The sequence below is a fragment of the Corvus cornix genome, chromosome 13, assembly GCF_000738735.6.
Source record: "Corvus cornix cornix isolate S_Up_H32 chromosome 13, ASM73873v5, whole genome shotgun sequence".
In the NCBI taxonomy this organism is placed as follows: domain Eukaryota; kingdom Metazoa; phylum Chordata; class Aves; order Passeriformes; family Corvidae; genus Corvus; species Corvus cornix.
The window spans coordinates 6,915,386-6,940,645 of record NC_046343.1 but is presented as its reverse complement, the minus strand read 5'-3'; the positions used below and the strand labels follow the sequence as shown (position 1 = coordinate 6,940,645).

The following is a 25,260-nucleotide window of genomic DNA, read 5'->3' as shown; positions in this document are numbered from 1 at the left end:
TGCCTGTGTCTTTCCTTGCCGGCATGATCCAGTCCTGCCCCTGGGGGTTCTTGCTGCCTTTGGGCCCATCTTTGGGGGGGTTAGGAAGGGGGTATGTGGGAGCAGCTCTCCATGCACGAGGTGGCAGCAGCTCTCTAGTCCTGGATCCATCCCCGCTGCACAGCGCCCACAGCCTTCTCTTCCCGGGACAGCATCCAGCACCGACTGCCTCAGCACCGGGGCAGGCATTTGGGGGGCTGGGGGATCCCTGCTTACCTTCTCCCCCCTGCCCCATTATCCAGTCCCTGCCTGCCCGAGCCTGCCCGCCTGTCTGCTGTCTCCCCACCGCCTTCCGCTGCCCGGCCCCTGCGAAGCGCTGCAGGAAACGAAGACAGAGCCTAATTAATCCCAGACGGGTTTGTTTGAACCTGTCGGAGTGACAAACGATGTGTGGTGCCGAAGGAGCCGCCAGATGGAGGAGAGAGGACGCAGGGGGAGAACCGGGGGGAACCATGGAGCTGCTTGCCTAGAAGAGGAGGCTGCTAATTCCTGGCCATGCTGGAGCAAGTCCAGGCCATGCACCCACCATGGTTCCCTTCCTTGTGTCCCCATGCCCAGGAGGAAGCAGTGTCTGGGGCTGGCTTCCAGCCTCAGATGATGTGCAAGGAAACCTCCATCTTGGCTCTGGCCTGCCCCAGGTGGTCCCAGCTGGTGCTCAGCTTAGTCCTGAATTAATTGCTTGTTAATTAACAGGGTCACAAGCACAGCTCAGCCCCATGCCCTGGCCATGGGGTGCCCGGGAGGATGAGAAGGTCTCTGCCCTCCCACAGACACGGGAGAGCCCTGTGTGAGGGAGGATCTGTTGCCCCTGCCTGTCACCCGCCTTGGCACCAGTGATATTTTCTAGCTTCTGCCAAAAATGTGCACAGTTGGCAAAATCCTTGCTGGGCTGGGCAAGGGCCAGAGGCTGGACAGCTGCAGCCAGCAGGGCCCCAGGAGCAGCGGGACCCCAAAGCATCCCTGCTTGGGGCTCAAACCCTCACTGCCCCTGGACTGCTCTCCTGGCGTGGCCATGGGCTGCCGGGGCTGTCCCTGCTGCTGCCTTGTCCTGCAGCCTCCTACCACGAGACCCCAAGGCAGCCCCTGCCCAGGTCTGAGCTTCCATGAACTGCATGGGGCAGTGGGTGGGAGTCAGCAGCTTCCTGGGGTTCCCAGAGGGGAAGATGAGGATGCTCCAAGCCCTTGGCAGCCCCAGCCTGCAGGCAGGACCACAGTGGCCATGGTGAGGGCCGGCTTTCCAGCCCACGAGCTGCTGTGGGGCTGGGTCCATCCCTGATGGCTGCTTTCCGCACCTTGATTCATCCTGCAGCATGCCCTGACACGTTCTGTATCCTCGTCCTGACACATCCCACATCCATGCCCCAACGTGTCCTGTATCCCTCTGGCTGTTGGGGATGTGCCACTGAATCCCTGCTGGAAATATCTGCAGGAGGGATATGGACCCCAGCAGCGCCTGGGCTGCTCTTCACATGGGGTCAGGCAATGCTGGTTGTGCCTCAGCCCGCCCAGCTGCCAGGAGGGATGCAGGCAGGGAGAGGTGCGGGCAGGAGGGGTGCTGGGAAGGAGAGATGCTGGCAGAGGGTGCAGGACTGGCCTGGCTGGGCAGAGTGCTGGAGGCTGCTGGCCACAGGCAGTGGGGTAACTCATGGGGATGTGCCGCTGAATGCAGGCACTGAATGCAGGGATCTGTGGTCCCCTCAATCTAACCCTAATCCTAACGCTTCCCTTGTCCCCAGCACAGCTGTACAGACCGGGGCTGGATCCTACCCCCAGGTGCCCCACTTGACTGAAGACCCCCAGCCGTGGGAAGGAGGAGTTGGAGGGGGGTTTTGCCAGGGAATGAGGTGGCAGTGCCAGCAGTTGGGGTGCACATTGTCCCCAGCCAGCTCCTCCTGCCCTGCTGCCGGCAGTGCCTTGGCTCCGTGCATAGCTGGGATGCAAACCCCTGTAGAGGGATATTGTGCCTTCCACCATCTGGGGAGCAGAGTGGGCAGGGGGACAAGACAGAAACCTCTTGGATGACTTGGAAGCCATCTCCTGTGTTGGCTCCTCAAAGCAGATGGAGGTGGGGGTGCTCAGCAGTTTATGGGTGGGATGGGTTCCTCCTCCAAGCACTCTGTGCTGTCCCCAGCCTTCACAGCCTGCTGAGCCTCGACATTTAAATCAAGCTTTACAATGAGACTTAGTAGAAATCAGAATTATTTCAATCAAAGAATGTCTATGCCGTGAATTTAGGTTGAAGAAATGTCGCTGTCATCCCCCCATCTCTGTAACCACCTCCCATCTCTGCTCCTCCAAAGAGGCACACAAAAGGGCCAGAGCCCAGCAAGCACTGCCCTGTCCAGGACTTTGGCTCTGAAATCCATGGAGGAGTCAGGACAGGCCATGAAAACTGCTCTCTCACAGGGAGAAGCAGGCTGTGTTTGCACCCTATAAATAACAGAGATCCCAGACCATGGGAGGAGCCCCCTGCCCCCTTGAGAAAGGCATCCCCAGTCCAGGTGGGGGTAAAAGCAGATATTGCAAATATTTCATACTGTGGCAGGACTGCGAACACAGCGATGGCTTTGCCTTCTTTCACAGCCCTTTGCTCCAGGCTGAGGGCCTCCCAAGTGATCTTGTCATGGACAGGGAGGTGACAGAGGTGCTGCTGGTGAGGCTCTGGCTGTGGTCATGCTCCTGCTGGGATGATGGGACCCTCCATGGAAGGTCAGATTTGGGGCAGTCAAAAGCTGCCTGAGGCCCCCTGTGGTGTCACACAGTGCTGTGTGCCAGGAGGGGACTGTGGCCATGCCAGGCCCCGCTGGAGAGCCGTGTCCCTTTGCATCACCCCCACAGCTGCTGGGACGTGACCTTGGCTCTGCAGCCCTGATACTGCTGCATCCTTGTCATGGGACCTGTGACTGGAGGGGGGGACAGTGCAAGTCAGCAAGTCCTTGAATAAAAGCCATGCAAAATATTTCTTTTAATGCCTCTCATGATTTTGAAGTGACATATTTACACTTTGTGATAAAATAATACTAAATCCCAGTGTCTGAAAAAGTCAATGTATTTCTGTTACATGTTCATCTACCCTGTGACTACAAAGCTGACAGAAATGTTTTTGTAGGAGATCTGCATTTTCCTGTAAAGATTTATAGCTCTTTTTTCAAAGATACAAATGTATAGAATGTCTCCTATACATGCAAAGACATTTATATATAAGATATTTACAACGCCTAAGACTGTAAACACAAATTGGCCATTTAAATGTCACAGCCCAAATCAGAAAATGCTGGGGATGCAAAATACACTTGAAATGTCAAAGGACAGATGACGAAAAGATGTTTCTTCCATCTGGGAAAATTCTTATAACCAATTTCCATTAATCCCAGCTTTCCGGTGCCTGCAGTTAACCCCTTTCTGTGAGTGCTGTTTTATCAGAGAGATGTGGTGATGGGCAGCTGGGCCCCCCCAGCCCCGCAGAGCTTCTGGGCTGGTGTCCCCGGTAGCATGCCCCTCATCCCAGCCCTGCAGCCCCCCTCCTGCCCCACCTGCCAGCCCCTCATCCTGCATCCCGCTGCCCTCCTGCAAGGCGCCTTTGTCCCTTCCCGTGCCGCTCATTATTGAAACCAGGTGTCAGAGCAGCTCTGAGCCCGGGGGGAGTCGCGGCTGCTTCCCAGGGCTCTGGGGGCGGGGAAGCGGTGGGTTGTCCACCCCCAGAGGAGTGGCAGCACCGAAGGGGTGTCCCGATGCCCTCTGGCTCCTGATGGAAGTACCGATGGCTGGCAGAGCTAGAACCAGGCAGGTTTTGCATGAGTGGAAAAAGATAAAGGCTGATAAGGAGGATCTGGTTTAATAATGCAGGAGCCAGCTGGGAGGCAGGCTGGGAGGCAGGCTAGGGTGTCCTTCAGCGTCAGGAGGCTGAGGATGAGGAAGGGCTGTGAGGGGATGCTGAACCCAAAGGAAAAGTGAAGGCAGACACTAAACAAGGCTCCAGACTCTGAGGGGGGCAAAGGGTGACAAGATGAGTGTGGTTCTGGCTGTCCTGGAAACTTTTCCTTGAGCAAATCCAGCTTCTGGCCACGTCAATGCAGATGAAACTTGTCTGAGCTCACGGAGCGGCAAATCCCATGCTGGTACCAGCACATTCCCACTGCCGAGGGGCTGGCACTGCGGTGGGGGTGGAACTCAGCCCACATAATCTGTACTTTTCAACCATTTTAATACTTCTTGTCATTTTAAGCCCTGTGGGACTCGGTGCTGTTTGTTTGCTGGTGCTTTCAGGTTGCTGCCTTCCCCAATGATCTCGGCGCTGCCCAGAGATACTGGAGCATCCCCAGTGGGTCCCTGCCCTTGTCCCTCCCTGGGACGATATCTGCAGCTCCTTTTCAGGGCACACTTGGGGAGTGAGAGAGGAGAAACTCGGGAGCCAGGGCTGTTGGAAGGGCTTTCCAGCTCCAGGCACAGAGCAGGGAAATGTTAAAGGGTTCCCGCTGTTGCGCATCTGGGTTGAGTTTCATCGCTGGAGCCTCCCCGCGCGTCATGGGGGTCGCCGCTCATGGAGCCCCTGGGGCTTGGAGAGCCGTGACGTGGATCCCAGTACCGAGGCAGGCAGGGAATGGTGCTGGGGGTGTCCTCTCCCCTCTCACGGCGGGGCTCAGCACGGCACAGAGCCCATCTCAGCTCCCATCTTCCCAGCCCATCCTCCGCAGCCAGGCGCGAGCAGCCCAGCCCTGCCGACCACCCAGGCGTGCTGGGATCGCCGCTGCCACCCCCGGGACCCTCCTCCTCCTCCTCCTCCTCGTCCCTCCCTGCCACCTCCACCCACCCGCCCTCATCGCGGTTTGCCAGGGTGCTTTACCCCCACATTCCCTCCCTGCAGGACATCACCTCCACCCTCCCCTGCCCCGTGTCCCGCAGGGCTGGCGTGGCTGGGATTGCAGTAGGAGGGCGAGAGGAGCTGCACGGCGAGCTGGACCCCCAATGCTGGCTGCCACCAGGGTCTCTTCCCTGGGCCACACACGTCCACTTGGATATTTATACAGGATGGGAGCGAGCATCCAGCCCCGCACGGCCGCGTGGCTCCCCATGCACACCCCCCCTCCACAACCCCCCCCCAAGCCGTACGGACCCAACACGAATCAAACGCCTTGGAATGAGCCAGAATAAATATTTTACGGTAAATTACCAAGGCTAATAATTATAAAAATCTGTACATATAACCCGGAGCCAGGGAAATATTTCCAAGCAGCTGGTGACCACATGGGTGACGGTCCCCAGCTCCCCAGCTGGGCTGATGGACCCCCCCCCCCCGCTCATGGGGAGCAACCCAGGGGTAGGAATGGGGTGGGTCTGGGGTGGGTGTTCTCCCTAGCTCTGGTGCTGGCGTTGCTGGGGGGTCTGAGAGGCCTCGGAAGGGCTGGAGGCAGGATTTCCTGCAACAGCGATTGCTGCTGGGGCTTGAGGAGGGGACAGCGTGGGGAGGGGAGGCTCAGCTGCCTATGGGATGGGCTTGTTTTACCCATTTGACCACTCACAGATGGCTTTTGGTGTGCAGCCATCCTCCTGAGCCAGCAGGATCCAGATCTGCCCTTGGCCCCCAGCTCTGCTGGGATGGGACTGTCCCCTGGGGGGGTGTCTCAGATTCGGCCACGTGCTCGGAGCTGGACCAGGCATATGCCGGGCGAGCATCCCCATTCCCGCCCAATGGGAACCGCAGCTCAGGGAGGGGACGGGGCAGAGGGGGTGGAAAGCTCTTGGTGTTTCTTTCCCTCCTTCCTCCTCCTCCAAGGATTAGTTGGGATGAGCCAGTGAAAACATGGGCACACATACCCCTGGCATCTCCCAGCTGCCTTCCCTTCCCTCTCCTTGCAGCCTGTCATCTCCTTGTGTCTGTCCCCATCATGAGTCTCTGCAGCCTCTCTCCATCCCTCTGGCACTGCCTTGGCCCCATCTCTCTCTGGAGCAGCTGGAAAAAGGGGAGATTTGAGAAGCCAAAACCCACTCGTTGCTCCCCCCTTCTCCCGACCTTTTTCCCTTCCTCCCTGCCCTGATTCAGAGAAAAGGATCGGCTGGATTTCAGGTCAGCACCCAGCTCTGCCTTGCTCAGCTCCTGCGGGTGGATGACTCAGTAAAGAGCGGCGGAATCTGCAGCTCCGGCTCCATCCCTGCCTGGCTCCGCTCCCACCCGGCACGGCTTCACCAACAATGGTGTTGGCCTTGAGCGAGCGGACATGGAGCGGCAGCTCCCTCCACGCCCGCCAGCGGGGTCACAGGAGCAGGAAGGGAGTGAAGGTGGGGACCCAGCACTTGTCCCCAGGCTGGGGGCTTGGATGTGTTTGGTGAACACCGAGGGCTGAAGGGGTCGTTGCTGGAAACGGGTGGACATTCCCAGCCCTGGATCTCCGCAGGTGGGTGTGAGCATCCCACCCACACTCCTTTGGTGCAGAGTAGCCCGGGGGAGAATTCCCAATGCCTCCATGCCCAGGGGTCCCAGAAGGGCTGGGGTTGCCCTGTCTCACCAGAGAGCTTTGATCAGCTCCCAGGGGATTCTCCAGCCCCCCAGGACCGTTTCCCCGTCCCCGCGAGCTTGTGAACTGCCCTGTGCTCAGCCCCTTCCTCTGTCTCACAGCGAGACGTGCGCGGGCGGCGGCAGCCCTTGGCTGAGGGACCTTGGCTCCCAGCGATCAACAGGAAACGGGAGATGGATTTCTCGGCAAACTGGGCTTTCCATAAACAGTCTGAGAGGCCGACCCGCGACGGCGGGAGCAGCACAGAGCCAGGGCTGGGCTTTACAGCTGTTTATCGCATTTTTCTGCTCTCGTTTCCTCTCTGGCTCAGCAGCTCGGGGTTCCTCTTCTCCTGCATGCAAATTGGGGATGAGTTGAGTGCTGTTGGATGGGCTGCTGCCATTCCCAACTAGGATGCTCCTGCTGGAGCAGGATCAGGGCAGGCATCATCCCATGGGTCCTGTGCCCTGCTCAGCCAGGATGTAAAGTGCCAGAATACTCTCCAATCGTTCCCAAACCTAAACCCAGGTCCTGTCAGACTTCCTTTGCTTTGGAACACACCAGACCCCACTGGCACACAGGCCTCCAATTTCTCTGCAATCAGGACTTAAGAAAATACAGGCTGACCCTGAGGGCTGAGAGAGGACTGGGGGGGCGACGCCGGGCTCTCCACCTGCTTCTCATTAGCAGCAGCTTGTCCAGCGCCAGCCCCGCTCCCCATCCCACCCTGGTGAGCTTGGCAGCTCCACTATTTCCCAGTGATTTCTGCCCATCTTAAAAAGCCATGAGATGAGAGGTTTGGCTGTAGAGCATCCCTCCATCCATCCGTCCATCCCTTCTGGCAGGACAGAGCAGCTCCATTCCCTTGCACCCTCTGTGACCCATGTCCGTGTCCCTGGGCACTGACCCTGACCCAAGTGGTGGTGTCAGGGGCTGTCCCTGTCGCTGTCCCCATGCCTGCCCTGACCCATGGGACAGCAGGGGCTGTGTTTTTGGGTGGTGGAGGTCAGTGGGGTCAGCCGGCGCATGGGCCCCGCTTGCTGAGCTGAACAATGGGGCTTTCTTTTGGCTGGGGCTCGGGGCGAGCACGACCCGTCTGGAAGCCAAGCCGCCTGCGTCAGAGTCAGACGGCGGCGGGACAGGGATCTGCCAGAGGGCAGGAAAAGCAGCGGCAGTGGGGCTGCCCTGGAGTCCAAGGGGAGCTGCCACTGGGCACTTCACAGAGATGAGAGTCTGGGACCCTCATGCCCACATCCCTTGGCAGGAGGATGCCGGGTGCCCAGGGCCAATGCACGCTCACTGTTCTCATCCCATGTTGCCATCGTGATGCCAGTGGTGCTGCCAGTCTGCCAGGCAACCCCCAGCTTTACAAAATACGTGTGGTTTTGCCTCTGAAAGCACAAAAATAGCCCACAGCAAGGTGGGAGTGGGCACACAGATATATGTCCAAGCAAAGAGCGAGACACCTGGCACCACACCAATTTCAGCAGGTCAGTGTTGACGGCAAGTGCCAGCTCCTGGCTCCTCCCCACCACTCCAGGAGCAGACAAAACCGTCCCACAAAAGCCAACTGCGATCAACCAGCACAGCAGCAGCTCTGTGCAGCCGTGCAGGCGCTGCTGGCGCGGCCGGCCGTGCGTGTTCTGGCACCAGAACGCACATCCTACTTCCACGTGATGGATGTGGAATAAAATGTGTTTGCCTGTGGAGAGGGGATGTGGATGGTGGGATGGGGCTGGGAGTGGGGCTGGCAGGGGAGGCAGGATGCTGGGATATGGGACTGGCCAAGGGGGAATGCTGCCTGGAAACGGGCTCCGCTGGGCCAGGGCTGTGTTTGGGAGGAAAGCTGGTATGTGGGTGTGTTGGTGCATGAGGATGTTGAGCTGGGGAGTGTGTTGAAACAGAAGGGTTTGATTTTTTAATTTGAAATGGCATTTCTGCTCTCTTGGAGTATAAAATGAAACATTACCAAAAGGGGTAAAAAAGGGGGGGGGGAAGTCACCAGTAACCCTGACTGATGACTTCGCAACCCATCAGTGTTCCTTCCCACCCTGAAAAATCCCCTTTGCAGTCACATTTTTGCTGCCTTGTTTGTTTTCCAGCCTGGATGTGAAGCTGCATCTCAGAGGCTCATGTGTCCCTGTGCCATGGCTCTGCTGGCCTCAGGCTGCTGGGTGGGATGGCCTTCAGAGGGCCACACGGTGGGGATGCTGCCAGTCGGGGATGCACCAGCCTGTGGGATGCCAGTAGTCGCATCACCCATTATTGGAGGAAGGAAGAAGCCTCAGGGATATATCTCAGTGCCCACACCATCGGAAGTGCAACCAGACAGTACCTGATCCTGCAGAGAGGGATGCTCGTGACCCCCGTGCCCCCAGCCCTGCATCCCAGTCCTCAGCAGGAGCAAGGGCACGGTCAGTAAGGGCCAGGAGGTTTGTCCCAAGGAGGACTCATGCAGGATTTGCTTTTGCAACTGTAAATCCAAACAGCAGCTGGTCTGTGGGCCAGCTTTCCTGGGAAGAGTGCTTCCAGCCACACGGGGCTCTGGGGCTTCCCCCCAGCCTCCCCACAGGTGCAGACGCAGGCGAGGGATGCAGATCCTGGAGGTGCAAAGACACGGGGAGTCCCTGGCACAGCCCATGCTCCCGCCTGGCCCTGGGCAGCAGCCAAGAAGGATTTGGATCCCTATCTTTTCTCCCATAGAATTTGTGCCTCGTATTCCCACTTTTTATTCTTTCTGGCAGTATTTGCTTTAATTCATGCGGGAGCCTGCGGGGTGAAGTGGCTGGAGCCATCCCAGCCAAAGCCACTTCTACCCCACACACGTCCCTGGTGTAGATCTCCTTGAACCCTCTCTTAGTGCAAGGGGCACCCGGGGGGGCAGATGCCAGCTCCCCCCCAGACCCAGCAGGGTGCTGGGAGAGTCTGCTCCAAGCACTGCCCAGTCTCCACAACTTCTCAGCTCCCTGCCAGCTCCGGGAGCACTCCGAGCCCCAGACCCTGCTGATTAGAGACATTTAACATTCCTCCCAATGCCAAAGGGATCTTTTATCAGCGGGTTTTTTTTCCTGCAGACTATTTTCTTTTCATGAAAACATTAAATGGCCTGAGAGATAAGGAGCAAATTTATAGCAGTTCACACCGAATCAGCCAAGACACTGGCAAGGAAAAAATGCCTTCCCTCCTGCTACCCGCCTTCCCTCGCACGCTCCCCACCCCAGCCGCTTCCTCTCATTCTCTCCAAATTCTACAGACTCCCACGACAAAGCTTGGCCAGCCCATCCCGGCTCTTCCTGCCCCATGGCAGGGCTTGGTGCAACGTTGCCCATCAAGCCAGGGGATTTGGCACAAGAAGGTGCTGGCACAGTCCCATTCATCGTCTCCCTGGGATGCTCCTGAGGACTGTCTTCATCCCAGGGCGATGCAGCCTAGTGTCCAGCAGCCCTGGACATGAGGATAGGATCCTGGACACACATTCCCTCCTGGTGTGAAGACGGATTCAGTCTGTGCGAAGCCTTGCCTTAAAAACGAGCCAGTCTAAATCTGGGTGGATGTTAACTGTGGGTCTGGGTGAGACCTGTCAGCCCCCCCTTCCCTTCCCCAATAAAGCATCCCTTGTTCCATCCCTGCCGCTGGGAGCTGCTCAGCAAACCAGTCCCGGGGCTCACAGAGCTGTAATGTTTAAGTTACCGAAATCTGCAATAAATTTTCCTAGCAGCCCCCAATCATCTGGCCCCCGTCCGCCAGCGCTGCCGGTTTATGAGCTCTGAAGAGCTATAAAGGCCTTTTACTGGCTGCGTTTTTTATTTCAAATTAGAGTGTGACTGGATAAACACTGGACAAAGTAAGGATTTACTGGGCATCCTGTGTAGTGCAGGGCTGGGGGCTCAGGGACAAGTGGAGCTGCAGCTCTGTGGGATGGACAATGTGTCCCTTCACCCTGGATGAGTGGGCTCAGGCCTTCCTTGGCCAAAATCATGAGGGCTGGTGAAGAGGAACCCACTTTGGGAGCCTTCATGGGTGCCAGTAAGGGGGTGGGCACCAATGAAGAGCTCCAGTGCTGAGGAATCCACCCAATCTGGTGAAAACAGAGCACACAGGTGTCCCCCTCCATCTCAGACCACGTTTGGAGTTTTGCCACCAGCACATGTCCTCTGCTGCCCAGAAGGCTGAAGCCAACATCTTTTCTATGGCAATAAGGGAGAGATGCAGTGCCAAGGACCTGAGCTGTCCCCATCCCACACTGAGGTGCCTGGTCGGGGCTGCAGGGGGCAGTGGCAGTGCTCAGGACTGTCTGCGCTCTGTCTGTGCTCAGGACCTGGAGATGTCCATTCCCTACTCTCAAAGATGGTGTCACCCATTTTACACGCACTGTGGTCTGTCCCCAGGCACCACGAAGGGAGACAGAGGGGAGAAAATGGGTGAACAGCATGAGGATATCCCACGTGGATATTTTCCAGCCCTTCCCTGTCAGCACCTTGCCTACCTGCTGCTCCAGGGATGCTCTTGTGTCCTCGGGATGCGGGCAGGGAGGGGACATGGCACCAGCCCTCCTCAGCCCCTCTCTGCCACTGTTAGTCACAGTTCCATGGGACCTTTGGGCTCTGCCACGTCCCAGGGACAGGAGGGATGTCTGGGGTCTCAGACCCCCAGGGATGGTCGGGTCAGTTTCCCCCACTTCACAGCGTGTCCAAAAAACAGGGACATCCCTTTCTTGGCCTCAAGTTTGGGGGCACAGAACCCTGCAGGGGGTGATCCTGGGTGAAGCAGAGCAGTTTTCCAGGCTGTAATTTCGGGTGTTCCCGCTTCCAGAGAGGGGTGCCAGGGAGGGGGCCTGCTTGCTGCAGCCCCCCAGGACAGACACCGTGCCCCGAGCTGAGCGCGGGGCTGTGCTCCCAGCTGCCGCCAGCGCTTGAAGAATATAGGTGGTTAATGCCTTCAGCATGTATGAAATATCCCATATGCTGGGAAACAAAAGGGGCTCTGTGCTATTAAAGTTTCATTTCCCCCCTCCCCTCCTCCCTCCCCTCTCCCCCCGTTCACCCTGCCTGCGCGCGCGGCTGGAGCAGAGCAGGCGAGGAGACCCGGGCGCTGCCGGCCCCAGCTCCCGGCCGGGACCCCGGGCTCCGGGCACAGCCGGGGCAGCGAGGACGTGACCCCTCCCGGGCTTAGCTGGAGCACATGGAAAGCAGCCAGCTTTATTTCCCCACGGGAGAAAAGGGAAAGGGAAAGAGGTGAGCGTGGCGAGTGCGAGCATCCCTGGGCTCGCCAGAGGTGCCCTGAGCTCCCTGGCCATCCCAGAGGGATGCTGGCTGGGCATGGCTCTGGGTGACCACGGGGACAGGGCGGTGTCACAGGAGACGAACACAGCAAGCTCCAGGAGGGAGGGGGCTCCCGGCAGAGCGGAGGGTGGGGGTGGGCTTCCCTGGAGTTCTCTCCTCACCGTGCGTGTCTCCTGGCTCCTCTGTCCTGCCCAGGATGAGGTGCCCCCTGCCAGCATCCAGCCTGTGCTTGGCTGGGTGAGCTGGGGGCTGGAGGGGGGAGCAGCCCTTTTCCCCAGGACCCTCTGGAGCCGCTGGGGAAAGGATGAGCTGTGGAGGGGAGGAACGAGCTGGGGGAAGAAGAGGGAGAGGAACGACAGCCAGAGGACTTGAGGGCAGCAAAACCAGCCCTGTGCCCTGGGGGGACCCTGGAACCTCATGGGTGTCCCAGCCCTTCCTTGTGGTCAGAGTCCCAGAGATTCATGGGGTTTGGCTCCAGCAGGTCCCAGGGCTGCCGGCGCAGGTCCCCCGGGCTCCTGAAGGGGTTAAGAGAGGAGAGGAAAAGCAGAGAAAGAAAAACACAGCGTTGGGAGAGAGCAGCTCGGTCAGGGGCTGTTTGCACTGGCTTGGATGTGTCCTCGGCATGTTTATTCCTACTGCACAAGCGGTTTTGCCAGAAGGAGAGCCAGACTGCTGAGCACACACACACACAGCCCCATCCCAAATGCTTGGGGACCCCTCTGAGTAGCGATGGCTGGTGGCCCTGCCCTGGCCTCAGGGCCACCGGAGCCCCGGCAAGCAGCAGGGCTGCTCTCCTGCCTCGCCTGGACTGGCTGGGCTCTCAGCCTTGGGCTGAGATGGGAAAGGACCGCATGTCCCAAGGCCACCAGCCTGCTGTGCCGCTGGGGCCAAGGCCTGGGAATGGGCATGTGCTGGGGTTTGGCTGCTTTCCTGGTCTGGAAAGAAAACACTCCCTTCCCCGGGATGCTCTTTGTTTCCCATGGACAGACCCGAGCGCTGCCCGTGGGGCTCGGAGGGGCCAAACCCTGTACTTGTGTGCACTCTGTCACTGTGCTGTTAGAATGTCCTTCATCCTGGCAGTTCCCAGGCTGTGTGCATCCATCTCTACTCCCAGTTCCCATCCTGCCTCCCCAGGATCAGAGATGGGGGCCAAAACACGAGCCAGGGCAGCAAGTTTGAGAGCCAGCAGGGAGCTGCTCCCTGTTTCTTAGCAGCACAGTTCTGTTCTTCAGGGAGCTTTAGGGCCTCAGGGATGCCTGGAGGTGATGGTGGAGGGGGTCACAGTGGGGAGGACAGAGCTGCTGGGCTCAGCAAACCTTGGCTGAGCTGTCAGGTCTGCCACTGACCTTGGATCTCTGCACCAGCAGGTCGCGTGCCCTGATCCTGACAGCCCCAGGTCATGGCCCCTCGTTTGTCTGTCCAGGAGGACCTGGACAGGGTTGTGACAATGTTAAACGTGGCTGTGAAATCCAGCAGCGGCTGTGCCAGCCCCCAGGATTACCTGGGAAGTTTTGCAGCCTGCTTTGGACCCTGAGGGGTTGAGATGCTCCAACTGTCAGCCGTCCCAGCTCGGGCAGCCCTGGATGCTCAGAGGTTGTTTAAACTGGATTTTCGAGCCCCTGTGGGCTTTTCTGCTTAGTTACTGTCTTGTGCTTTATGCCTGCTGAGGCTGAGCTCCCTGGGGCCTACGGGGCTGCAGGATGAGCCCTAACTCCACTGCAAGAAAGTTCATCCCACTCATCTCATGGCTGTGGGATGAGTCCCAACCCCACTGCGGGGTGAACCCCGACCCCACTGCAGAGGCTGCCTCATCCTCCCCACCCACACGGGTTTTTTGGCACAACCACCAACAGGCAACTGATATCCAGGGGTGACCCCATCCCCACAGTGCTCGCCTGCAGGAGCAGGATTTTGTTCAGTGAGAGTTCCTCCACTCCTCCCCCAGGAAATGTGCACTGGTATTGCTTGGGAAATGCGTGAAGGCGCCACTGTGCCAGCCCGCCCTCCCTTCTCTCCCTCTGGCAGCTGCTGCTGGAGCTCTGAGGGGAAATTTGCATGTGGGACCTGCTGTGCCAGAGAGCCGGTGGCTGCACAGCCGGGATGTTCCTGCAGGATGGGTGGTGAAGGTGAGCTGCCCCAGGTAGACAGGGAGGTGTGGACCCGAAAGCTGCCAGAACCTGGCTTGCCAATCCAGCTCAATTTGCAACCATGCTGGTGCCAGTTACGGGGACAGCTGTGCCACCACTGACCACAGCTTGATCTTTCAGTTCATCGTCTCTCTTGGACCTCTCTGGTTTTTACATTTCACTTGAGCTTTGAAAAGGCTGAGCTGCAGTTTCATCCCTGGCTTCCTGTAGTGATCTGCTGAGGCTCCAGCTGACCTCCCTCTGTCCCACAGCAGCAGTGGCCAGAGGTTCCTGGGGCTGGCCACTTCCCCAGTGGCACCTTGGGCTGAGCTGGTGGGACATGGCAAACCCGGTACTTTGCTCCCCAAAACTGCACTGAGAAGGGCTTGAGGCAGCTGTGAGAGCCGGGCTGGGGTTGTCCTCATTCCCTGGAATGCAGCAGCTGGAGCTGGGGTCAGGGTTCAAGCTGAGCAAAGGGCAGGACAGGCTGGGACCTGCCCTGCTTGGGGCTGTCGTGCAGTCGGGGCATGGGCAGCTCCCAGGATTGTCTGGTTGGGACCCCCAGGTCAGATGGGCCCCTCAGGGATGACAGGAAGGGGTAGATTCAGTTCTGAGCCCAGCCAGGAGGGCAGAGCAGGATCAGTGTCGCTTGGCTGGAGTGCACAGACTGGTGTTCGATGAATGCAAATCCCCCTGGAGCACCGGGGTTTCTTGGAGCCCCCCAGACTGGGGCTGGGATGTGGGCTGAGCAGTGGGAGGAGGGGAATGGGTGTGCTGAGCACCAAAACCTGACCAAAACCCTCATGAGAGCGGGGGTGGTGGAGTGGGGCGAACACCCTCTGGGGCTGGGCTGGGACGGCTGTGCTGGGGTACAAAATACATTTCACCCTGAGTGCAGCCCGGCCTGCACCGTGCTGCCCTCCAAGGGGCCAGCATCCCCTTCCTCAGCTCCCATCCTGCTCCCCAGCCCTCCTCAGTGCTTGGGAGCGTCTGCTCGCAGGGGAGCTGCCCGGGGAGGACTCCACTCCTCCCTGAACCTGGAGGCACAAGCGCAGGGCTGGCGTGAGGAGCAGCAGTGCAGAGGATACAGTCGGCCCTCATCCAGCCCTTCCTTCCAGCGTGGGGTGGAGAGGGAGGGGACATGGTCCAGCTGGCCGGGATGCCACTGTCCTCCTCCTCCCTCGCTTCACTCGCTGCTTAATCATGACAGCTCCCCTGGCGCCCCGCAGCCCCCGTGCCCTTCCCCAGCATTCCTTCTGCTGCCTCTCCCCACCAGCTGTGGGCAGGGAATGAGGGCACAGGGCACCCACCTGCCGGGACCAGCAGCCCGTGTCCCCACAGGCAGGCTGGGGTGCTGGGGACCGCAGGGGTTGCACGGGGACAGGCGTTCAGGAATGTTGTTTTTTCCATCCTGGTTTCCGTCAAGGTAGTAAATCAGCCCTGCAAAAGGCTTTTGTTTTCCCCAGCACGCTGCCGGCTGCTGTGCTTGCCAGCCCTGGCCTCGCCTGCCAGGCTGAAGCCAGGATGAAGCCATCCCTGTCCACACTCCCAGGTCTTGCTCCACAGGGAGCAGGGATCCCCTGTCATGCCAAGGGAAGCAATCACACCCCATCCCACTTTCCTTGCGTCCCTTCCCTGGACATTGGGCCTTGTCAGAGAAGGCTTCTCTTAATCCATCCTGCACAGCCCAGCTGTGTCCCCCCTGTTGCCATCCCCTCCTGGCTGTAGGCAGTCTGGCTCTCCCGTAGAAGGATATTGGGGTGGCACAGGTGATGCCACACTGGCCCTAGCCGTGCAGGGCTTTGGAGTTTAGCAGTGGGGTCCTTGTGCTAGGGGGATCACCCCACAGGCAGCTCGGCTGTGCCTTCCCCCAGCACACAGCTCAGCCGTCCTGGCCAGGTATCCAGGGAGCTGGGAGGGATTGGATTGCAACAGATGGGAGAGTGTCTGCGCACAGCGACACCCGAGGTGTCTCCGGTATCAGCTGTGAGGGCAGCGCTCCCTTACAGAGACACGGAATCCACAGGGATGTGGGGTTGCCCTGGGGGGAGGCAGCCACCCAGTCTCCTTGCCTGCGGTGCCACTGAGGGGAGCTGCCACGGGAGGAAGGAACCACGTGGGGAAGGAAGGTGTCCAGCTCCCCTGAGGGGACGTTCAGCTGCTGGCACAGGGGAGGTGTAAAGCTCCCCAGATGTATGCATTGCGGCTGGGCTATTTTGGAAAGGGACAGGGCCGATCTTGTGACTGGAGCTGGGGACTGCAAGTCTGGGCAGCAGGGTCCTGCCTGAGTGACAGCGACCCGCTGCCTGACCCGGGGAAACCCGAGAGCCCCCGCTGTGCTGGGGACAGCTTTCGCACCCTTTCCCGGCTTGTTTCATGGTGATGAAAATCCAGCTTGGGGCAGGGATGTGACTGAGAACAACAGGGGAAAGCGGGGATGGAGCCAAAGCTTGGGTGTGAATCTGTCCCCCCCACTTCATGGCGCTCCCGTGGCCGGGCCACTCACGGTCCCCAGGGCTGTCCTGGAGGTGCCCCCCATTTTTTTACAGCTATGCCACCTCCTGTCCCTGTGCTGTGTTTGGGACAGACCAACCCAGGCACTGCGGACCCCCAGCCGGGTGCCGGGAGCAGATGGAGACGAAGACTTTCTGCAGACCCTGTCTCCCCTGGGCTCAGCAGCCTGAATGCCAGCAACGCCTGCCAAAAATATTTGTGTGGGACGTGGAAAGTTAACTTTAGTTTTCCTTTTTTCAATAGCGGGGGGGGGAGGGTGACAGGGTGTGAGAAAGGCAGGTGGGGGGGCTGTGCATCACTCGCCAGCGAGTGGGCAGGAAGAGAAGTTGAGCAAAAGGTCTCCTTGCTGCCAGATTTCAGCACTTTGTGAATTGAAGGATTTTTTGTTGTTGTTGTTGTTATTATTCCCTTCCCAGCACCATTTTGCAGCTTCTCGTAGGGACTTGCTGCCATCAGGAAGCATGAGGAGCCTCTCGGATGGGCATGGTGAGCAGCTGCTTGTTGGGACTCTGAGCTGGGTTTTGATGCTCAGTTGGGGCATCCTCTGGAGCTGCACCCCTGAAATGGTCCATGAAACGACCTTCATCCCTCTTTACAGCCTTTGTTTGCAGGCAGGGCTATCTCAGCCTGGTTTTGTGGCTATGGCTGGTGTTGCTGCTTGTTCCTGCCAGTGCAGCGATGCACCCGAGGCACATTCACCCATCCTGCCTGGCTGGTATTCCAACAGGGATCAGCCCAACAGCTTTTGCTAGAGATCCACGTTACTCATAAATATTCCCGTCCTGTGCTGCTGCTAGAGCCCAGGAGCTGTGTCCCGGGGGAAGGAGGCTGCTCTCCGTAGCTCCGCCGCCGTGCGGGGCCCAGGCTGGCCCCCAGCGAGGCAGCAGATGCCTGAGTCAGTGTTTCGGAGCCGTGGGCGGCCCCGTCCCAGCAGCGCGTCCTCAGGGAACACCGAGGAACTGCTCGGGTCTCACCGAGGAGGGGTTTGCCTGGGGAACACCGGGGCCGTGGGCGTCACTGCCAGGAGGTGCCCGTGTGCGGGAAGCGCTCCCGGATGGAAGGGGGCGGCTCTGGGAGACGGTTCTCAGGGAGGGACCAGCTCCCCCAGCAAACTACCAAGGCAGCTCCGGTGTAGGATGGCCATGAGTTGTGCTGCCCAAGAAACCTGCTCCCTAGGGATAGGGCGAGGGAGTGCGATCCACCCTGAGAGGATCTCTGCCGATCCAGGCTGGGCTGGGGCTATTTTTGGCAACTTTCTCTTTGTCCTCGTTTGAGATAAGCCAGCTCTCTCCAGCTCCAACAACTTGCCATGTTTCTAAGGAAAGATGTGGGTGGCTTCCTGGAACTATTGAGCCCCCAAATTACGTAAACAGGAGGGTGAAATTTCTTTTTCAGAGAGAAACATTGACATTTTCTCCCCAGGTTCTCTTTGCAAATCTCTGCTGAATAATTGCAGCAGAGTGAGGAAGGAGGAAGGATTGCAGAAAGGGCAGAAGATTTCCTTTGGGCATTCTCCAAAAAATGCAGCCTTGTGTTTGGGAAATGCCCAAGTGCCTGCTCTCTAATCTGCCTTCTTTTCCAAAATAACCTTGTTAAGGACAGGAAAAGTTTTGCAGAGAAGCTGTGTGAGCCCTGAGGAAGCTGCAGGGTGTATTCCTGGCAGAGCTTAACCTGTGATGTTGACCTGGGGGCTTTTCTTATTTCACTGAAAAACCTCCCAATAATTCAGGGAAGGGTTTGGGATGAGCAGAAACCCCTTTTCCTCCTCAGCTGGCTGTTAGGCTGGGAAATCCATCATGGTCCATGCGCCGTGGGTGCTGTGGATCTCCCAAAGGCGCTTCCCTGGGACCAGCCTGGCTGCAAGCAGGGCTGGGTGATGCTGTGCGAGCAAAGGACTCACAGGAATTTCCGTACTCCGTAACCCATATCCTGTCCTGGGAGTGATGACATCCCCCTCTCCCAGCTGATAACTCGTCTGTGTTGGTGCGTGGGTTCGTCATCCCAGCAGGATTTATGCTTGGCAGGAGGGAAGTGGGTCTGTCTGCGCTTGTCCTGATGCCGTATGAGTCACTCAATGGTTAAACACGGGTTTGTTGGCTGGATGCTGGAAATTTTCCTTTTTTGTTCCTGATAACCCTGAGCAACATCCTCAGGGATCGGGCTCTTCCCTGAACACTCCCAGCTCCAGACCGGTAGTGGCCCAGTGCTGACCACTAACAGGGGTGGCCACAGCCTCATCTGGGCTGACAGAGAGGGGAGCCGGGCACAGCTTCAGCCATGGGTGCTGTCCCCAGGGCGAGGACGGATGGACGAGGGTGCTGGGGTGGGGAGCACGGTGTTGGGGCATTTCCAAATGGCCTTTGCATCTCAGGGGGTCCTTCCTCATGGGGAGTGGTGCTGGAGCTGGAGTTCAGGCTGGGGTTGCCAGGAGCTGCTCCGATGTCTGTGGCATAGGGAATCAGTGCAAACACAAGCATCCTCAATGCTCCCCCTTCCCTTCACACAGGTCCTTGGATGCTGGTGCTCTGCCTGGAAAAGAGAAATTCCTGCAAAATCCTCCTTGCTGGCCTGTCTCCCCTGGACACATCCCTCTGTCTGGGTCTCCAAATCCTGCCTGCTCCAGTGGCATCGTGCCTGATCTTCCTGCCAGCAAGAGTAGTAAAGCAGAGCTCGTGCCTGGCACGTGGCTGCCCTCCCTCTCATGCTGCCCATGCTCTGAGGGAGGATCCATCCCTCTGGCCATGCAGAGCTGTTTGGAAAGGCCGTGGAGCGCCAGCGAGGGAAAGCAGTGAAGATGCTGAGGACAAGGCTCCAGCAGTTCTGCCTCCACCCCCAGCCCAGCTGCGCCATGTCTGGCGAGTCTGCGCAGCTCCCCTGTGTCTGTGGGACAGCCAAGGGGGACACTGAGGGGGACAGCAGCTGTTGGCAGGAGAGGGGGAGCAGAGAGGGGCAGAGCTGCCATCAGCTCCGGGATGCTCCGGCCTCTGAGCCAGGCGAGCAGGAGGCACGGACGGGGCTGCTGGGAGGGAAATCAAGTGGGAGCTGCCAGAGGGACCCTGGGGGGCTCAATGGGGATGCACCACAACCCCCATCGAATGGCAGCAGCCTGGCCCTGCTGGATGAGCCTGCGGCCCCCCCCAAGTGCCCTGGGTCTGCCCCAGAGCTGCCCCCAACAGCAGACAGCCCCACGGCCAACCCCAGCCAGGAGTGGAAAGTGGTGAAGATCCAACGGGTTCTCATCAACCCTGACTTTGAGCCAAGGAAAGCAGGTAAGAGAAACCCCCTTTGGCCACTGTCTCCCCTAGAAAGGCGCTGCTGTTCTCCTGGTGAGAACACCCAGCTCTTCCCAGGGCAGGACTTCCCCTGGGTTAGAGGTCCCAGGCTTCCAGCAGAGCTTCTGGGACTATTTTAGCTTGAGATGATCTCTCTGGCCTTAAAAATAAGGAGGAATCTGTGGCTTTTCTCGGGAGGGGGGTGGGAAGGCAGCAGGCGGGTTCCCACCGTCTCCAGCAACTCAATCCATCCCTAAGCAGGCATGAACAGGATGGACTTCCCAGCCCTCACCCTGGCCATGGGGCTTGGTGGGATCCTGCCCAAGGCAGAGTGATCGGGACTGGCTCCTGTGGCACTGTCTGGGACAGGGACACCTCTTCTCCATTCATTGGGGATGGCCAAGCATCCCTCACATGGCTTTGGGCCATTTCTGTCAGCCCCTGGTTTAAAAACTAAGCGCTTTATTTCAGGCTGGTTGGTTCCTACAATGCTCCCTGCCATCGCCTCACTTCACAGCCCCGTGCCACAGCTGTTCCGCTCCTCCCATGACTGTCCCTTCAGCCACAGTGACACAAATACAGGTTCATATCTAGGGTTACTGTGGCTGCTCCATGCCTGGACTGCCCCACGTCCCTGTGGGAGATGCTCCCACAGAATCCATCTTCTTACAGGCACTGGACCCATTTTTAAACCCCGCTTCCCCCCTCCTTTCTATTTTGCTCCTGCCCAGCTGTTATCTCAGCTGCCACACGGCGCCGAGGCAGGTGTGTCCCTGTCCCCGTGGGATGGCGTTATCGGATGCTGCTGCTCAGCTCAGAGCCTGCTTTTCCCAAAGCAGCCCCCAGGATTGGGTGGGATGGGGTGGGACCTGCTGGGGATCCGCGACATGAGCCCGCTGTCCAGAATCCCCTCCCTCCCTGCCTTTTTGCAGTGTCAGACATCCTCAAAACCAGCGGCTCCTGGATGGGACACAGGCTGGGAAGCTCAGCCAAGCCCTTTGGCTCACAGCTGCTCCAGCAGCATCGTGTTTCAGGGCTCAGCACACAAACCAGATGAACCCAAATAGTCTTCCCATTTCTCACTGCTCCGGGATGGCAGATCTGCGGTGGGGAAAGGTCAGGCCTGACTCTGTCCAGGCTCAGCATTTTCCTAATCCGCGCCGCCATCCAGCACTTTTGCTGCCAGCCTGGAATTTTAAAGTAACTCAACAGGTTTGTTGGAAAGAGTTTGTCTGTCCCGTTTCCTCCCCCTCCAAGTGAGATCACCACCAGCCACTGCCTGCAGGACCCGTCAGACTTTCCAGAGCCTCCAGGCAGGATGTCACTGAGGGTCCTGAGTGCTGGGAGCAGCTCTGGGACCTTGCAGGAAGCCTGCAGGTTTGGGAAAGAGAGGTTTGGTTCAGTGCAGACGAGAGGAAAGGGAAGGTGCCCTCACAAGTGGCAGTAGAGCTGTTCCGGCAGCAAGCTGTTTGCAGGAGCATCCCTGGGAGATGTCAGGGGTTTGCTCCTCTTCTCTTCAGCTGTCTGCAGGTGCAGGAACCTCCACCCCTTCCAGTTTCTGCAGGAGAAGAGGGTGCATCCATCCACACCCAGAGTGGTGCAGGGCTGGCCCTGGGAGCCGGGAGCCAAACGGGTGCCCCACCTTGAGCAGTGTGGACCCACCCAGGCGGGTCCCAGGTGCCCCTTTGGTCCCCATCCAGCAGCCCAAGGCCAGGCTGGCTGCTCTCAAATATCCGGCACGGCGGCCCGGGCTGGTTGGCACCTCTTGGGGCAGGCTGGGGAGCGCAGGAGCCCCGGGTAGAGGCAGCGGCTGGGAGATGCAGGAGGCAGGACAGGTTTCTCTGTCTGGTGTGCAAATAAATGGAAGGTTTCACTCCCTGGGGGCTGCAGAGCCAGAGCCAGGCTCTCTCAAAAACCAGGAAAGCACAAAAAAGCACAGAGGGGCAGGAAGAAAGGAAATTAGAAAGGCAAAAAATCAAGCCAAGAGCTCATCCTGAGGTGTGGACAGGCATGGGAAGGGGGTGAGGGCGGTCTCAACCTGCAGCCAGGGAACTCTGCAGCCCCAGCGGCGTGGTGGAGGTGGGACATGGTGCTGGCTGCCCAGGAATCATCTTGCCCAGGACCGTGGTCCCCTTATGACTGGGAGCAGACCAGGCAGAGGGGTTTCAGGAGGTCCCCAGAGCAGTGGCACCGGTGCTGGATTGTTGTCTCTGGATTTTTGCCTTCCGCCAAGTGCCTCAGAACTTTAGGCACTGGGGAAAGCTGTGGAAAGGGGAGACCCCACATCTCCAGCAGCATCTGAAACGTGAGGTGCTGCAGGTGGGAGGATGGAAAAAGGGTGAAGGGCTGGGAAAGGGGGTGCCCCGGGATGGGTAAGAGGATGCTCAGGACTGTTAAGGGGGATGTGCAGGGCTGGGAGAGAGGGATGCCCCAGAATGGGATACGGGAATGCCCCGGACCAGGAAGGGGATGCGGAGAGCTGGGGAAGGGGATGCCCCGGGCTGGGGAAGGGGATGTCCAGGCTTCCCTCCCCCCCACCATCCCGCAGCGGGCTGAGGGCAGACCCAGCCGGGACGAGAAGCGGCGGAGTCGGGAAAACCGGGGCCGCGGGGCGGCTGCCAGAGTCGCCGGGCGGGGGGGGACCCGTCCCGTCCGGTCTGTCGGTCGGTCTGTCGGGGCGGGCAGGGGCAGCGCCTGCGGGACCCGCCACCCCCCGGCCCCGGCCCCCGCCCGCCGCCCCCCCGGGCCCGCTCCGAGGGCGGAGCTGCCGCAACTTTCCTGCCCGCCGCCTCCTCCCCGGTGCAGTCGGGCTGCGCGGGGAGGCGGCACCGGCACCGGCACCGCGGGTACGGTCGGGCTGGGGGGGCAGGGGAGGCAGGGACCGGGGGGCTTCGGGCGGGGGCCGGGGGGTGCCAATGCAGAAGTGCCGGGGGAAGGAGGTTGTGTGGGCACACAGAGCAGAGTGCAGTGGGGGTGTTGGGATCTGGGGGTGTCCGGGGTGCCGGGGGGCGGCAGCGCGCAGGGGGTGCACAGGGGTCCGGGGTGCACAGGGGGGGCCTGGGCGTGCATGCCCAGAACCCCCGTGGGCGCGATGGGGGGCGAAGGGTGGGCGATGGGGCGCGCAGAGCCGGGGCTGAGCGGGGTTTGCCTCCAGCAATGAGCGGGGCAGGTGTCGGGTCCCTCTGCCGGCACCCGGGTGTCCGATGTGGGGCGTGGGAGGCACAGCGATGACACATGGCGGGGACGCGGAGGGACGTGGGGGTCCTCCTCGGGGCTCGGCAGGGTCGCACCTTCCAGCTCCGCAGAACTTCTTCCCAGGCGATGTCCCCTGTCCCCTGCGTCAGGGACATGACCTCCCCTGGCCGTGCCACCCATGCTGGGGACACGAGGTCTGTCCCTCGGCTTGGCAGGCAGCAGGATGGATCCTTTACGGATTGTGCAAGGCAAAGGCCCCGTTTCGTTCCGCTGCCCTCCCCGCTCTGCCCACCCCGCAGGGACACTCCGAGCCATTTGACCTTCTCTCGCCAGGCCAGCGCCGCTGGCTCGGGGCACCAGCTCGGCGGGGCTGTCCCCGGGACCTGGTAGCCCGGGGTGGGTCGCAGCGAGTTCCAGCAGCAGTGGGCACCGCGGGGGTGGGACGCGCTTTCCAGGCGGGATGGAGTCCCCGTGGTACCCGGCCGTGGGATGGGCTGGTTCTGCTGCCCTCGGGGTGAACGGATGGCAGGTCCTCCTGGGGGAGGTCTGCCCGGCTCCAGCCGCCTTTTCCAAAGATAAAAGCTTGATTTTAGCCAGCTGCGGAAGGTGCTGCCTGCACTTGGGCGGTGGCAACAGCCTCTTCTTGCCCAGTGTGGACACACGTGGGGCTGGGGCTGCTCACTGCATCCTCCCAGGAACTGGGTAGGGGCAGACAGCCCCCATTCAAACTTAATCCCCACCACCCCCTTCTCCCCCTGCCCCGGGCGGGAATTGGGTGCCCCAGGACTCGCTGCTTGGAGCCTGTGGGGCCATTTCATCAGGATTTGGGTGCTGAGCGCCGGGCACGGCTGCGAGCCGGGAGGAGCATGGGGAGGCAAACAGCTCCAAATCCAGCAAAGCCCCTGCGAACAGAGCACAGGGAAAACTTGCAAGCGCAACGAATTTTCTTGCTGTGCCACATTTTGTCACTGGCAAAGGTGCCCGTGTGGAGAGGCCCAGCACAGAGCGTCTGCCAGGCAGGCGAGGTTGATCCCACCACAGCACCCACCACTTGAGCAGGATCTTTTTAGGGCTGCAGGGCCAGCATGGATAAGAACTTCATGAAGGTTTCGTATCTGGGGCATAGGAGGGTTGGAAGCTGGGAATGAGGCAGAAAATTGTCATCTTTTTGTCCATATGTCTGAATCATATCCGTTTCTAGCTAGCTCAGCTGCCTGTCTGCGCTACCCTCCGTGTTTTCCTAGCAGCAGATTACTTGGGATAACTGGGAGCTGGAGGGAAATGTGTGCACAGGCTTAAATGTGTGTGAGCTGGTATGCATTGCAAAAAATCCTGCACAGCTGTAGCTGGGGCAAGGGGCCAGTTGGCCGCTCTGCCAAAAAACCTGCTTACATTTCCTCAGTGTCCAAAGTCCTCAATGTTTGGGTGAAAACACTGGATCTCCTCTCCTCAGCATTGCCTGGCTGTGGATGTGCAGTGGGGTTAGTGTCAGGTGGCACAGACTGCGTCCCTCTGGAAATGGGGTTTGTCTTGGTTTCACTCTTGGTATTGCCAGTGGGATTTTGCCAGCAAGAGGCACCATTTGGGTTGACCCACAGAAGCACAAGAAATGTTTGGAAGGGGGAAAAAGCACCTGCTGGTTATGGATGGTGGGTGCTCTGCCAGGGGGTGGTCTGGTGGGACACCCTGAGCATGGCCAAGGTGGGCTGCAGCATCAGGATGCCTGAGCATCCAAACCTGTAGCAGGCCAGGGACAGAGCCCAAACTGAAGACTTCAGAGTCACCTGCCAGCTCTGACCCCAAGGTTTCATGTGAACTGTTGCATCCTGCTGGTCCCATTAGGACTTGGGTACCTCTTGGCTTCTCTGTACAAGGACTTCTCACTAGGCACAGCTTCCAAGTCCCTGCTTTCCTTCCTGTGTCATCCCAGCAATGTCAAGACCATCAGCTTTCACTGAATCTGTCAGTTCAGTGAAACTGCAATTTAAGGCCAAATCTTCATCCCATTTCAGCTCTTGGAGTCCATCTTAGAGCAGGATGGGTCACAAGCCATGTCTGATACATCCTTCACCTTCATCTGGGGTCAGATGATGATTCCAGCCTTCGTTGGCTGTACTTCAGACATCCTGCTTTAGCACCCTTCAGGGGGATCCATCCTTTGCATGGAAAGCTGAGATGGAAGGAATTTTTTTTCCCATCTGTCCAGGAAGTGAGAGCAAGAAAAATGCCTGTCATCACCTTCGTCATCCTCGCTCTGGAGGAGAGAGCACTGTACATGCCGTGGGAAGGATGACTGACAGCTCGGCAAGAAGCTGTTAAGCTCTGCACTTGGGGGATGTTC

General features: G+C 59.2%; 1 protein-coding gene across 1 annotated transcript in view; it reads left to right on the top strand.

Annotated features, from left to right (window-relative positions):
• Nucleotides 1–11,599: 11,599 nt before the first annotated feature.
• SYNPO (synaptopodin) overlaps nucleotides 11,600–25,260 on the top strand; it is a 23,892-nt gene continuing 10,231 nt past the window's right edge. Inside the window, 3 exon segments of the mRNA XM_039559354.1 lie at nucleotides 11,600–11,764; nucleotides 18,959–19,721; nucleotides 21,102–21,116. Of these exon segments, the coding sequence (XP_039415288.1) occupies nucleotides 19,247–19,721; nucleotides 21,102–21,116 (490 nt within the window). The 5' untranslated portion in view covers nucleotides 11,600–11,764; nucleotides 18,959–19,246.